The sequence below is a fragment of the Gopherus evgoodei genome, chromosome 2 (genome assembly GCF_007399415.2).
Source record: "Gopherus evgoodei ecotype Sinaloan lineage chromosome 2, rGopEvg1_v1.p, whole genome shotgun sequence".
NCBI classification, from domain to species: Eukaryota; Metazoa; Chordata; order Testudines; family Testudinidae; genus Gopherus; species Gopherus evgoodei.
Window position 1 is genome coordinate 150312489 of NC_044323.1, and position 15544 is coordinate 150328032.

The 15544-nt window shown below is 45.6% G+C and overlaps 1 protein-coding gene across 1 annotated transcript in view; it reads right to left on the minus strand.

Moving 5' to 3' along the window:
• The window catches only part of SLC4A5 (solute carrier family 4 member 5), a 166107-nt gene that overhangs the window by 11565 nt on the left and 138998 nt on the right, over positions 1-15544 (minus strand). Inside the window, exons 18-25 of the mRNA XM_030551928.1 lie at positions 14376-14576; positions 12725-12838; positions 10540-10701; positions 9063-9241; positions 7121-7193; positions 4472-4540; positions 2273-2446; positions 1365-1526 (exon numbers count right to left, since the gene is read on the minus strand). Of these exons, the coding sequence (XP_030407788.1) occupies positions 1365-1526; positions 2273-2446; positions 4472-4540; positions 7121-7193; positions 9063-9241; positions 10540-10701; positions 12725-12838; positions 14376-14576 (1134 nt within the window). The remainder of the gene's footprint in view (positions 1-1364; positions 1527-2272; positions 2447-4471; positions 4541-7120; positions 7194-9062; positions 9242-10539; positions 10702-12724; positions 12839-14375; positions 14577-15544) is intronic.

Genomic DNA, 15544 nt, shown 5'->3' on the forward strand with positions numbered 1-15544 from the left:
GACTTTTACCTAAGCTAGGAGTATAACTGTCACTGCTAGTTTTAGTCATATAAATGCCTCCTCTTTTGATCCTTACTGAGACAACTGCTTCAATACTACCCTGCAGAGGTGAGTTCCACAGGTTAATTATGTGTTGAATTAACAAAGTATGTCTTTCTATTCATTTTAAGTGTGTTGTTTTTGATTGCATTATCCTAGCCTCTCGAGTCTCCTGCCCAACCAAAGTCCTTCCCTTGAGGCTTCTAATCATTTTGGTTGCTAGGTCTTTTGAGGTGACCAAAACTGACCACAGCATTCAAAACATATTTGAAATCATCCTTTATCCCAAAACTGCTTGCCAAGGTCCCTATTCGAGACAGCGCTTAAGTCCCATTGAAGTCAAAAGGACTTAAGCACATGCCTCAGTGTTTTCTGGAACCTTCCCAAACGTGCTGAGGGGCAGCCACAAATGGGACCTTGGGTGAAAGCTGGGTACGTACTGCCCTTTGTGACTCTCCCTTTTATGGGGCAGTGTAGTTGGAGGGGTTTGTATGCATTCAGTACCCAAGGTTAATGTTGGCGTTTTGGCCACATGCTTTTATTACTCAGGTGACAGAATGTCTCTCTTACATGCAGCAGCCTGCAGCAAGTAGACTTAGTTACTGTGGAACAACAAAGGGCTCTAGACATCCCTTGAGACATGTGCAAGACTGTCATTAGCGTTAACAGATGTTCTGCATGTATCCTCATCGTGGGGCTAACGGATTTTCTAAGCCTGGAGGTTGTTTATTGTAACCCTGCAATAACATTTGGAGAGACTTGGAACTAATTTTCTAATTGCACAAAACTGAACATCCTTGCCCCACCCCCTACTCCACCCCTTCTCTGAGGCCCCACCCTTGCTCACTCCAACCCCCCCGCCTCCACTCTATCGCCTGCTCTTCCCCACTCTCCCTCACTCGTTTTTACCGGGGCGGGTCGGGGGCTGGGGTGCAGGAGGGGATGAGGGCAGGGACTCCGGGCTGGGGCAGGGGCTTGGGGTGAGGCCAGAAATGAGAGGTTTGGAGTGCCGGAGGGGGCTCTGGGCTGGGGGTGTGTGTGCTCTTCTCAAGCACCTTTCATGAGTAGATCTTAAAGTGCTTTACAAAGGAGGTCTGTACTGTTCTCTCCATTTTACAGATGGGGAAACTAAGGCACAACAAACATGGACCCTCATGATATCGTTTGGACAGAGCTATTTTTCAGAGCAGAACTGCAGTGCAGATGGAATATTCCTAATGGCCTTATCTGAGCCCTGGAACAGGTGAGTGACATTAACATCCCTGAACATCTACAACACTAATGGACTGTAAGCCCCTTGCTGCTCCCCCCGAGCATGGACACACCTCATCCTCACTCTCCTCTTCCCCTTTGTTGCCTTTCTTCTTCTTCTTCTTGTCGTCTTCCTTCTTCTTCTCCCTCTCGGGGATGATGTTATCAATCCAGGCCAGGTCGTGTTGGGAAAAGATGAAATCCAGCATTTTCCTCACTAAGATTAAGGCTAAAATCTAAGGGTGGGGGGAAGGGGAAGGAAGAGAGATTTAAACAACCGCTGCCAACGTGGACAGAGCAGATCCAGATTCGAGACTAGATTCCATTGAAGAAAGCAGGTCAGACTCCGAATTGCGCTACAGTGACGAAACACAGTGGGGGAGGGGCAGTTGCGGGGCCGACCACTGCAGAACAGAGAAGGGGGCATGGAGCTTCTGGCTGAGGGCACCAAGAACAGCTGCTGTCCTCTCAGGATGTGCTATGGAACCTTGACAGCCCCACAGAGAACCGTGGCTTGTGACATGAAACACTCCCCATGCGGGAAACTTTATGGAACTGAATGGAGCTGCATCAGAAGGGCTGAAGTGACTCAAACCGAGGGATTCAAGAGATGTCAAACCCCAGACTGACACCTCCTTTTATCTTTGGAGAAGGCACCTGCTAGTACTGGTCACTTCATGGAGTGCTGACGGCATCCCAGGAGGACGACCTAGTCTCTTTAGTTCTAACTCAAGGATACGGTGATAGGCTGAACTAGAGGGAAGCCAGGAAGATCAGCTGATAGAAGGCTTTTGACACTCAGAAAACCAGACCTGCTGTCTTAAGGCTCTGGTCTCTACAAATACAGACAAAGTCCAGGAAGATCAGTGGTTGTATCCCTGTTGGGGATGGGGCAGAGGGGACTGCATGGGGACCCCAGCTGCTCACCCCCTCCCCACATCGTCTGTTCCAAGGAACTCCTGAGTGAGCGAGGAGGCCCTACCATCACAGGGAAGATGATAGCCGCCACAGTGGACTTCAGGATCCAGAGGATGGCTAGGCAGATGATCTGCACCAGGGTGAAGAGGTGGATCCGCCGCAGGGGCACGTGGCGAAGGAAGGCGTAGTCAGGCTGGTGCTTGGCTGGCATCAGGAAGAGCTTGCAGCGGTCCCAGAACTGCCAAGGAAAAGCAGCACGTTATTTGCCATCCCCTGAGTAAAGGCTGAGTTAGGCTTGGTTCTGAAATGAGCAACTGTCAAGTGCTCCATGCTGGCTGGAAAGGAGAGTGCTGCACGGACATCTGCTGAAGGTTTTGGCTCAGAATGGTCCTCACTTGGCCCAAAATTAGGCCAACTTCCCACTAAGTCCAATGGGAGATTTGCCTGAATGAGGACTTCAGCTCTAGTCCAATGGGCTGCTACACAGATTTCAAGGCCAGAAGGGACCATTGTGATCAGCTATTCTAGCCCCCTGCATTACACAGGCCAGAAAACTTCCCCCAGATAATGCCTTCTGAACTAGATCAACTCTTTGTATCTTTTACACAGTACTCTCTCAACTGAAGAGGGTCATTGCAATCCAGTTTGTGGTTGCACATGTTAAGACTGGGTAATTGGACTTCATGCTCCTTGGGCATATACTGATTGTCACTAGAGGTCAGGAAGGAATTCCAGCCCCCATCTACCTCCCTGCCAAACGTATCGCTGTATGCCTGGGCAAGTTAATTATTGGGTAGGAGTTGGGGCAGGGGGGTTACATTCCTCTGAAGCCTCTGGTATTGGTCACAGCTAGAGACAGGAGCAGGATCTGCTCTGGAAATCCTATGTTCTAATCATATAAAGCATTATCCAGGAAAATGATCTTTCCTTGTTTGTGCAGTGCTAATACTCATCTATGGTTTCCACAAACAAACTCTTCAGGTCGGATTTATGCTCCCGGGAGCTAAAGCTACGGCATCCGCCTTAAAATAGTTTCTGACGTTCAGACCATATTAACCTGGAGCCTAATTTTAGCTTAAATATAGCTTTAACCTTCACTTCAAAAAACCAACAAAACAAAGTGATTAAGACTCAGTGGGCCAAATTCCTTTCCGGTAACACCATTACAGTCAGTGACATTACACAAGGGATAAACTCTATCCCACTTTGTTTAAACTGAAATTATCCTTAGGGTTAATATGAATTGGATGTCAAAAAATCCTGGTTGTCATTTAAGAAATTGCTGTGTGTCATATATCCGGAGGGCAGCTCCTGTCCAACTGACCCAACCTCACTTCTATCCATCCAACCTTCATCACTGTAGTATCTGGGCACCACAAGAGCTGGGATGTTTGTGTTTGGACACCACCCTGCAGAGCTCAGAGTGAAGCAAGCAGGTGAGATTCCCATGGAGGGCTTTGCTGCATCCACTGCCAGCTAAATCCAGCAGCGCTCACTGAATGTTCCCAGAATGACCAATTTTGGTGCTGATCCAAAGGCTCTTTACAAGCTTAACGTTTTAGTAATTTCAAATATGGCCTGATTAAATTTCAACCTCTCCTTTCCAGGAACAGCCCTTAATCAGTCAGGCAATAAACCATGTGTCTGGATGAGTAATTCTCCCTGCACCTTGTAGGATCGTCACTTGGGCTCCAAGTTGCGTGTCAGTTTCCCAATGCAAGGCCTGTCTGCAGCTGATGGGGAGGGATGGATTATGCGCCGGAAGGGAAGAGGGATTTGAGAAAGCTTTTCCACCATAAGCAGAATGACGTTCATAGCATCAACCACTGCCTTCTCCCTCTTCCCCAGGCAGAGCTTTCTATAACTGAGAAAGGGCAAAGATCCAGAGATTCCCTGAAATTCTCTTACGGCCAATCTTCTTTATGTGGAAAACACTCAGATCCTATGCTGATGGGCCACAGTACCAAACCCTAAGACAGACAGAGGTCTCAAGAAACGTATCCCATTTATTCTCAGTGCTCTGAGCCTCCCCTTGACCACAGATTCTCTAGCAATTGGAAGGACCCAATTCCGCCTTCACCTATACAGGGGGTTGCCTGTGGGTCCATTCAGTTTCTTATGCAGTCAACTCATTAGTAGGCGCAATAGATGATTCAGTTTTCCTGTAGTTGTGTGAACAGATGAGGAGAATAAAGATGGGGATTGGGAACATGGTAGCAGCACATGAAGGGAACAAGCTCAGCAGTACAGATTCAATTCTTACCTGAATGCCATTCAGAGAGGCAACTCCCATGTAGAGAAAGACACCATAGAGCACCGGCATCGGAATATACTGCGGGCAGAGGAAAAACAAGCACATGGTGCTTAGATGTCTCCTGCGAACTACAGCAGAAAGGGCATTTCTAGCAGTGTTTGTCCAGAACGACATCCTGGGGAAATCCTGGCTGAAAAACCACCTTGGTCCATAACCAAGCAGACAGATGCTATAGTGACAGGGTACTACAGATACCATATAGAGAAGAGGTACAACGAATGCCCGGGGTTGCTTCTGGCGAGATGCAGCCACATGCTGTCTCTTACTAACGTCTCAATTGAGCCCTACATTTGGAGATCTTTTCCCTTTTGTAAAAATGTTCAGAGTTTTCTACCGCGCTTGACTTGAAGTGGCCCACATCTGAGCCGAGCACACAGGATCCAGCTCTGATGTTTTGCGGAGGTCAAGCCAGACCTGTAAGGAGCCATGTCACCACCTGCCCGGTTACTCTGGGTGCTGTGAAATGCTACGCTGGTATGGCTCACAGCCCTGACACAGAGAGCCAGTAGGCAAGCATTCAGGTTATCCCCTGGCTTCCCCCGCCCAGTTCCTTTTTGCAGCGTGATTCCCCCCAAACCTTCTGCCAGAGTGATGCTCTGCTGAGGTTCCCAGAAATGAGAGTTACTGGGTACATCTACACTGTGATAGAAGACCCACAGCACAGCTGGGGCTGGCCCAAATCAGCGGAGCTTGGGCTATGGGGCTTTGAAAGGGGCTATAAAATTGCAACACAGACATTCGGGTTCAGGTTGGACCCTGGGCTCTGGGAACATCCCTGACACACCAGCTCGTCTGCCTTGCCAGAAAACTCTTCAGTACTCTGCCAGGCCAAACCTTGTCTTCAGGTAGCAAACAGTGACCCCCAAGTCTCAAGATCTCCAGAGACACTTCCCTGCAGTGTCCAGCCTCCTCCTGGGTCACTCATGGAAGTTATTAAGTTCGCTGTTCCTTTAAAGAAACATGAACAGCAGCTTCCTAACTGAACAGCACTTAACAATTTCAGTCACAGCACTGAACTAGTTTATAGTAAATGTGGAACAAATATGTTTAATAAGAGAGGATGTAGGATCAAGGGATACCAAGAATAAAGATAGAAAGGACTGCCAGCAAACAATGGTAAACATACACTTCTAAGACAAGAATTTAATTTCAGCCAGTTACCGTCTTTGTCTAAGCAGATTTCTCATCTATATTCAGTTTTCAGAGACTTCAACCCCCTTGGTTGAAGGATCCACTTTTCTCAGATGAACAAGAGCCCTGGCCTCTTATCTCCCCAGTAAGGAATAATTATGGGGTTCTCTCCCCTTTCTTTTCACAGGCTAGTAAACCTTGGAAAAGTATTCTTTGACAAGCAAGCCTAGACAAAGCTCCCTTTCTGTGCTGACTGGTGTAGCCTCCATGCTGTCTTCCTCCCTGCGGGTGAGCTTTACAATGCAAATATTCTCTTCCCGCACCTTCGAATAGTCCACTGAATTTGGCCACATTTGGGTTGAGGTGTCGGCCTCTTTCCTTTGCCTGAAGAAAACCTGTTTATCAACTCCCCCTCAAGATGCCTGGTTTAAACACATTTTAGTCACATATTTTTGCCATATATTTATAAAGTCCTTTGTGGATTTACCATACACACATCATGCAATAATGTTAATGATCAGTGAGTTATTAGTTGTCCAAGGATATATTACCTGCCACCGTCTGGGTAAATATCATGAAAACAGTGCATTAGGTGTAGTGAGCGAGTCAGGTCTGACAAGAGATGCTGACACATTAGTGCAGAGGCAGATTACCATTTTGTGGGGCCCTGGGCCAGAGCAAGTGAGGGCTCCTCCCCACTTCTTCCGCCTGCAGTCGTCCCTCCCCCTGCGCTCCTGCTGGGGAGGAGGTTGGGGTATGGGGGTGCCTATTTTTCCGGGGCCCACCAATTGGCCCGAGCATGGGCCTTGTTGGCCCAGTGGCTAATCCGTCATTGCATTAGTGAACCACCAAAGGCCACAATGTTTTACTACATTTAGGATCACTATTTGCTGTTTGTACAGGACCTAGAAAATCTGATGGTAACAGTTTCAAAATAATGACTAACACTCATTTGTAAACCCTGTAATAGTCAAAGCCATCGTGAATTTATTTGGTACTCATATCAAGAAGAGATTACTACTATTATGGTCAACTGGTTAGTGTTCCTTCTACGAGACAGAAAGAACTGCACAACTGTGTATCATAGGCCCTATTTCACTTAGAAGATTCTTCTTTAGCTCAAGTGGCCTGGAGAAGAAGGATCTGCGTTCTCTCCACATAAAGTTCTGAGTGACCATGGCACATAGCATAGCGAGCCAAAATGGAATGGGAGCCAGGCTGCGATCCAGTGCAAGGGATAATATGCTGTGGGATTCCGAGACCCTTCTCTGGCACAGTTATCCATAAGGCAAAATAAGAAGAGCTTTCCACTGTATCCCCACAATACCTCACTGGGTCATTATTTCAGCACAACTTGTATTCTGCTTGGTGTCTTGTAGATATCTGAACGCTGACTGGGCCCCTGGGCCTTCATCAGCAAACTGTGCAGTGAAGAATGTTGTGTGAAGTAGAAAGAGGAAATTTTACCTTCAGAATTGGAGCCAGGAAGACAGATATCCCAGTCAGGACAAAGACAATGATTCCGGTGACTCTCTGCTCCCTGGCAAAGAACAAAGACAGGCAGAGTTAAATGCGGCATTGGAGCAGGACAATTTCTTGTGTTTGCCTTATGTTCCTATGATGAAATGAATGGCTGGGACATTGAGAACCAATGGGCGTGTGTGGGGCTGCTGGCCAGTCTCCCCAGCCCAGGAAAGACCAACACCATGCCCAGTCTCTAGGAGGCCCTTGCCTCACGACATGGTTTATTCATTCAAACACAAAACTCACAACCCAAGCAGGCTGCAGGACTCAGAGGCCTTTCCCCATTCATCTCTTCCCCCTAACTCCAGCGCCTGCCACAAGCACTAACCTCCACCTCTGGCTCCCTCCTCCCAATTGAGCTCTCTCAGCCCTTCATAGAAAACCCCTGACCCCTTCCAGCTGGGTCTGATAATTGAAGCTGGCCACAGACCCACTGGCCTTAAAAGATGACCTTGTTATAGTGCCAGATATCTACGGAAAGGAATCTAGACAGATGGACATATATGGTGATAGCCAGCCAGCCTGCCTCTAGTTAGGTTTTCATTACATCACTCCTCTCTGCTCCTGTTGCAGTCTCCCTGGTGTGATCCTTAACTCCCTCCTACTCTGGTCTGTCTGTCGACCCGTTTCTTTATTGAATTTCTCTCTCTCCCCCCACCCCCATATTCTTTTCTTTGTGAGAAATAAAACCCAGAAACCTTCGAGGTCTGAGTCAAACTTTAAAACCCACAGCGTTTGAGAGGATCCAGTATTAGGCAAAACAAATCCAGAGATAGCCTCGACCCCACCCTGCAAACACCCCAGTTTGCAACATTTTAGAAGGCCTTAAAAGCACTTTCGTGGCACTCCCAAAGTCATCACATCACCAGACAGGAGTTTAGCTCAAAAAGGGAAAGCCCTTATGTCCCACTGACTTTCAATGAGACTTAGCCTCCTTTTGAAGAAGGGACTTGCGTCCTTTGGTAAATGTGCCAAAATTCAGCCAATCCTGAGCCTCTCCTGATTTTGCTGCTAGAGCTGCAAGGCTCCACATCTATGGCAGGGTCTTTGGCTCATCCTGAACTTAACCCTTGTGCACTCTGGCACACAGTATATTCTGGGCCCTTCCCTCTGCTGTGTTCCATCGTCACACATCTACTCCCAGCGAAACAGGGGCTGTTGGCAGTAATGCTGCCACATCTTAAGCTACAGAGAGAGACCAGATGCTTTTGGACCCAAGCTGAAATGCTATTGTGATGTTTCCTGCTCATGGTCCATGTGGTCCAGAGCAGGAGCTGGATGGCATAGAGAGAGCTTGGGAATCAGGGAGTTTCCATTTTAATTTGGCTGAACATTACAAGTTCCTATCATTTTCCTCCACACACACTGTCAACACAGCCCAGCCAGTGGACCCAATTCTTCATATTTTGCCACACACTAGTACCAGTGCGGAGAGCTCTGCTCTGGGTGGGTTTTACAGTCACTATGCATGGGAGTCAGTGACTACAAAAGACGCAAAGGGCAGGGGAGAATCTGGTCTGTTACTTAGGTCTGCCCTTACTGCAAAGAGGTTTGGGGCAGGTGGGAAGGAAAAAGGTTTGCATGCTGCACCCTGCCCATTGCACCCAGAGGCACTTAATGCAATCACTTTACAGGCACCCAAAATTTATTGCCCTGCAATGAGATGGTGCAAAGTACAGCTCTTCTGTGGAATATCGCGTATCAACTATTGGAGGTGCTGGAAATGTGGCTCCCATTTCTGTAGCTAGATACATGCCAGGATTCCAACCTCCCTGACCCGCATGCTGCTATGCAGTGCCCTCGGCCTCCGCTCTCCAAATTAAAGTAGCTGCACGCTAGACTTGGAAGTGAACGGATAGTGGCATGGCCTTGTAAGAGTCCTCACCTCACTCCCAGGAACTGCGGCTGCTCCCCTGGCGCGCTGGTCTCCGTCTCCATCTTTAAGCTGTCGATGTGAGCTATGGAAATGACCGTGGCAGCTACATACCAAGGCAGCCCCATGAATGAGCACACAGCCATCAGGACCCCCACCCAGAACAAGTCCAGGTGATAACCTGCCGCTTTCTGCAACAGAGCAGGTTTCTGGTTAGGCAATGGGGGGCTGGCCCCATCCTCTCTGCTCCAGAATGTGAAATGTTTAACACTGCTCCCAGTGGGGATTTTCAAGAGCAGAGCAAAGGAGCTCGGCACGCAGCTCCCATTGAATTTCAGTGGATGGGAGGCCAAACTCCCTTCAGTGCCTTTGAACATCCCTGTCTAAAGAACCTCAGAGACTGAGCTTCTCTCCCTTGAATTCCAGAAGTGATCTAATTTCAACAGAAAACCCCAATGAAGTGTAAAGGGTTTGCACCTGAAAACAGAACCAGTTTGAGGAGAACATAGGGATTATTATTTATTTGTATTCCCGCAGCTCCTAGGAACCCCAGTCATGGACCCTGCTGTGCAGAACAATAAGACAGTTCCTGCCCCAAAGAGCTGATTCCCTAACTGCCAGACTGGATCAGACCAGCGTTCCACCTTGCCCAGCATCCTATCTCTGACAGTGGGCAGCATCTGCTGCTGCAGAGGAAAGTGTAAGATATCCCCGCGTGGACAATTATCGAATCATTTGCAGTTGCGCCCCTGACCTCCTGTTAGAGTTTGGCTTATATCCCTCCCATACCTTATTATCTTGATAATTAAAGAGCTCAGTTTTTGCAGCTAATCCCTGTATTAAGATCCAAAAGGTTAACAAAACAGCCATAGTTTTAGTGGCCATATGGGGGGGGTGACATGCTGGCATTCTGTTGTAGTAGGACCTTGCTAATTCACCCTTTGATAATCTGCACAATGCAGAGCTCACATCCAAAATCTCAGTCGCCTCTCCACATTGCTCCAAGATTTAAGATTCATTTCTTCAGAGAACACACTTTAAAACGCACCAGGACACAGCACACTTAAATAATTACAGCTACTCTGCCTTGAATGAAAGGCACTTTCACTTTCAGTGGAAGTGGGAGACCAAACTCCCTTCCGTGCCTTTGAACATCCCTGTCTAAAGAACCTCAGAGACTAAATAAGGATGTTGTTGAATAAAAGGAGCAGCCCAGGATTCATGAACTTCTTGAATCCCACCTAGACCCTAGTTTTGAGTAGCACAGTTCTGGCCTTCTGTCCAGGGGAGAAGCTCACCTCAAATGAACAAATGGATAGGTAAGCACTGATTCCAATCCATAGAGCACCAAATTTTACCCTTACACGGGCCATGTTACTTCTGTTGAAGCACACGTGTAATCAAGGGTAGAAGATGGCCTAGTTTCTGGTCTGCTCTGTGGTTCGTTGAATAGGTTTACACCAGTTCCAGATACTGTTAAAAGCCATACCCTCAGTTTATGCTCCTTCCTATTGACTATGACAGCTGTGATTTGCTGGTCCATGAAGATCAAGATGGTAACCAGCAGAGCTGGCAGGGCGCTGGCCAAGTAGATCCACCATGGATTCTTACCGAATGGGAACACAAACCATCCTCGATCTAAGCGAGTGGGCTGAAAACAGAGCAAGGCAAGAGTTATTGCATGCTGCTTTCTGACTCCAGGTCGTAAAAATTAAATTTCAGGAAAATGCCATTGCATTTGGGCAAATTTGTATGAAATCTTGGAAGAGTACGAAAACCTGAGTCTGTTGGGAGTGTAATGTAATCTTGTTCCAGGACAATCGGTACCTAATTCACATTGGGAACTGACCACCACCCTCTTGAGCCACTGGATAACCATTTCAACCCATAATCACAGTGTGGGGAACTGGCTAGCAGGCACACACATCACCTCCCCCTACTGCATGGAATTAGAATTGTTCAAATGTGGGTCATAGTCACAGGCACTGTGCCACTAACATACAAGGGATCCTCCTTTTGCTCAAGTGCTAGGGACCTGGGCTTTGGCAGCTAGAAGTGCTGCAGGCGTTCTGCCTCCCTTCCAGCATGGTTTTCTGAATGACCCTAGTATAGAGCATAGTGACAAACATTGTCTCATTCCATCTCATGCTCCTCCTATCTATTTACTGTATGGCCCGATCTATACTACAAAGTTTTACCAGCATAGCTATGTTGGTTAGGGGTGTGAAAAAACACACCTCTAACAGACACTGCTATGCCGACAAAACGTGTAGTTATAGCTTATAACAGCAAGAGTCCTTTTGCTAGTATACGCTGCATCTCCACAAGGGGACTCTAGCCTGTGTAGTGTAGACATGCCTTGAGTCACAGACCACGTCTACAGTAGGAGCACTTTCCTGGTACAAGAGTACTGGTATGCTATATGGGCAAAGCGCTCCTGGCATGGACACTGCTTATGTCAGCAAAGCTGCGCTCTGGACTGGCATTGTTAAACCATCCCACACAAGGGAAACAAGCTAGACTGGTAAAAACGCAGCTTAGCTGTGTCTACACTAGGGGCTTTTGCTAGCATTACCCCTTCACACCCCTGCAGCATAGACACAGCTTTATGCGTAGGCTTGGTCTACATTTAGGAGTGAGGTCAACATAGCTACATCCATCAGGGGTTCCTTCCACCACCACCCCTCCAGGCCCTATTATCATAAAATAATTAACAGTAACAATAAATAACTGACATTCTAACACAGCCACAGATTTGTAGCAATATGCATATTGTCAGAGAGCGCTGAATACTTTGAAAGGGACGCTAGTTCTTTTACCTTAAAATCAGTAGGCACTTGCAGTTTAGGAGTATTCAGTCCAAACAATACATCGAGACCAACAAACATTAGTATGGACATGAAGATAGAGAAGTCACTAATAAGTTTACGTAGCTACAGAGAGAGGGAGAGAACACAAATCAACACAAAGAAAAGGCAGAAAAGTGGCGGAGTTTGAGCATTAATCAGAGATGAAAATAATTCATGTGAGACATAGTGTTAGCCAATTCATTCAACAGAGAAATGGAATGGATATTTACTGATATCAATATCATCTTGCCTCAGCAGGAGTCGGAGCCATTCCCTAATGAATCATGAATATCTACCTAAGGTACTCATATGGACTCTGTTACCTTGTGAACACCTCCCATTCTTTAATGGGGATGCTATTATCCCCATATTACAGAGGGGAAACTGAGGCACAGAGAGGCTAAGTGACTTGCCCAGGGTCATATAAGAAGTCTGTGGCAGAGAAGGGAATTGACCATAGGTCTAGTCCTATCCGGGCTCCCTAACCACTTACCCAACCTTCCCATCACCTGCTCTAATCAATGTATTTTGTGTGCCAAGGATAAACTTCTTTCTATGTGATGTTTGCACATGTATCACTGAGGCTGGATGTTCAATGTCCATAAATTTGATGGCTGGGGGAGATGAGGTGCTCAAGAAATGTTTTTGCTGCTAATGTCACCATTGAAAAATCAGATCAGCCAATAAATTGTCTTGGAAACTGAATCCCTTTCATCCCATTCCTAATGTAGCTGTTGGAAGGACAGTCTCAAGGGTTAGCTGGAAAGGAATTGGAAGGGACAGAAATCAGGAGAGGAAAGAACCTCAAAACCGCTACATTCAAACCTTAATTATACTGGGAACATGCAGCTTTGGAGTGTCCAGGCCAAACCAGGCATCTATTCCACAGAACAGCAGAATGGAGAAGACAATGGAAAAATCAGCAATAAAGGCCCTGACCTGGAGGCAGATGGGGTTGGGAGGGAAAGGCTGGTTAAACAGAGTGGCTTACAGATCTACAAGCATGCAGTATACCACTGGGACATTAAGAGACACACAGGCCTGATCTCCTTCTCATACAGGTATAACTCTGTTGATGTCAAAGGAGTTACTTTTGATTTGCACTGGTGTAAGTCAGAGCATCCACATCAGCATTACCAGTTCTCGTGATTTTATTATTAAATCCCAAGCTCCTGGAGTCATGTAAATATGTGAGACTCTCAGCTTTCATTTAAATGTTCCTAGTCCTTCTGGTTGTGGAGAAAAGCTTGGAAATGTGACCCAAGAGCAGCTTAAAAGCTCACAAATCAGAAGGCAAATTAAAATAAAACAGTTAAAAAAAAAAGCTTATGATTTCAGGTTGGCAATATTGGCATATTGCTTTATTAAAACATCAAATCCTCAACTGAAATCTGGAAGAGGGTTTTTAAATGGCAGCAGCTTGTAGATTTTTAGCAAGTTAATGCAAAGTTTGAAGAAAGTTCATTTATCTGATATAGAAAAAATAAACCCAGAAACATGAATCAGCCTCTATTCCTCATAACTGGCAGAAATATCAGCCAGCAGTGGCTTGGATTCTGTTACTTTTAATTGAATCGTATGCATAGAAAAAGTTCAAGAATCTTTTAGAGAGATGCAGACTTCACAGAAATGGGAAGTGAAACATATATGGGCATCTTAAATTTACCGTGATTTTTAAATGTTGTTAAAAACTTGCCATTATAAAAGCTAAGACTAATAAAAGAACAACTCAGAAAAGGCATCCCAGTGAAAGCAGTATGCAGTGTTTGCAGCCCCAAACATTGCTACATCTGTAAGAGAAATGGACCATAAATAAAAGCAAAACATAGATTTTCATTGTCCAAAGTAGGTGAAATGCAAAAAAATCAACAGAGAACATCCATAGCAAGCAGCATACGGGATATTTAAAATCCTTTCATGTTTAATAATTTAAAGGACACCTGCTGGATAGGTTACGCTCAGAATTTTGCTGCTGTAAAATAAAGTGTGTGGAAGGGAAAGATAAAAGCTAATATGAAAATGTTTGCATGGATTTCTATAAAATAAAACTAATCTTCTGTACTCTAGTGCACATCTCTTTTGAACAGGTGTCTAATTAAAAATCTTGGGGCGAGCTAAAGAGATATTCATAATAATAAAAACCCCAAACACCCAAACTAGAAATCTTGCATGCTTCTATTTCTTCTTTTTCATATTCTCCCCACATCCCCACTCTGACCTGCACATTTGTTAAATAAAACCCTGATCCTGCAATTAGATCTACCCAAATCAACCTTTGTGCCTATAGAGAAGCCCTCTGACTTTGATGGGACAATACACAGGCATAAGAGAGTCTGTCCATGCAGATCCAAATGCAGGATTGGAGGCCACAATCTGTATTTCAAGTTCCAGTGTCTCTCTGAAAGGGACCAGCTTACAACTTATGGTGGAAACTGAAATATAGATGGGTTTCACGGTCTTTGTATTTTTTTCTTACCTTTGTAGGAAAGTAGCGACTGAACTTGAATTTCTTCAGAGTTACAGTCATGGAATAGGTCCCAAAGAAGAGGATGAAGGACATGAGGGCTAAGTCAGGAACAAATTTACAGGATTTCCCTACTAGGCTTCCACCATACTTTAGACATTCCTTCTTACTCAGTTGGGTCCAGTCCAGAGCTGTTACATTAATAGCATTGTACTTGGAATCAAAGTGTTGAAGAGAATAAACCAAAATATTATTAATATATTGAGCAATTCTAGTGTGCATGCAAATACAATTAGTCATATGGCACTGCTTAGGAGCACCATTATAATTCTGGGGAAAGTTAAAGTGCTCCATCAAATATACAGTGCAACACATCACCATCATCCGTAAGAACTTGGCTCAGAATCAACTTTATTTCAGAATTTGTAGTATTCAGCGTATTTCCTACAGTAAGTATAAGGATAACAGTAAATACAAGTAATGATATCCCTTCATCCAACAGCAAAATTGGCAAGTTGTTAAGGGTGACTACTGTCGTGACATTAAACACCAGCAGCGCTAAACCAGATAAGACCCATGTCTCCTAATAATGAGGCATCCAGAGCTTGTCTGGTGCCCAGGTATGAAAAGATTTTTCAGAAAGTGCCTAGTGATATTTGGATCCCCAACTTGAGACTGCTAAAAAAGGCCTGATTTTTGGAAAATGCTCAGCACCTGCCTGTGAAAGTCAGACCCCTTTAAGGTATCTCAAGTTGGGCACCCGCAAGGTGGGGCACCCAGAATCACTCACAACTTCTGAAAGTCTTGGTCATTGTTTGTACCTTGGCTAGTATCAAATACACACCAATATAACAGTAACAATCTGTCCCATGGTCTTGGATTCTCTAACTTGTGAGTGTAGACAAGCCCTAAACTGGTTTATAAATTGGTGCAACTTTTCTAAGGGCCTGTCTACCCTTGAAAGTTAACTTGGACTAAAGTAGGGTGTGAATTTAAAGTCTACTAGCTACTCCTGAATAACTGTGTGTAGACAAACCCTTGCTCTGCTGCATGTCCCAGGTGGCTGGGAGCTCCTTAAGCCACAGCACACAGAGTTTCACTGGTTTAACTTAAAATGTGACTTTTAATTGAGTTAAACCACTGTGGAGGGTCTTTCTTCAGTTTAAACCAGGCTCATTTCA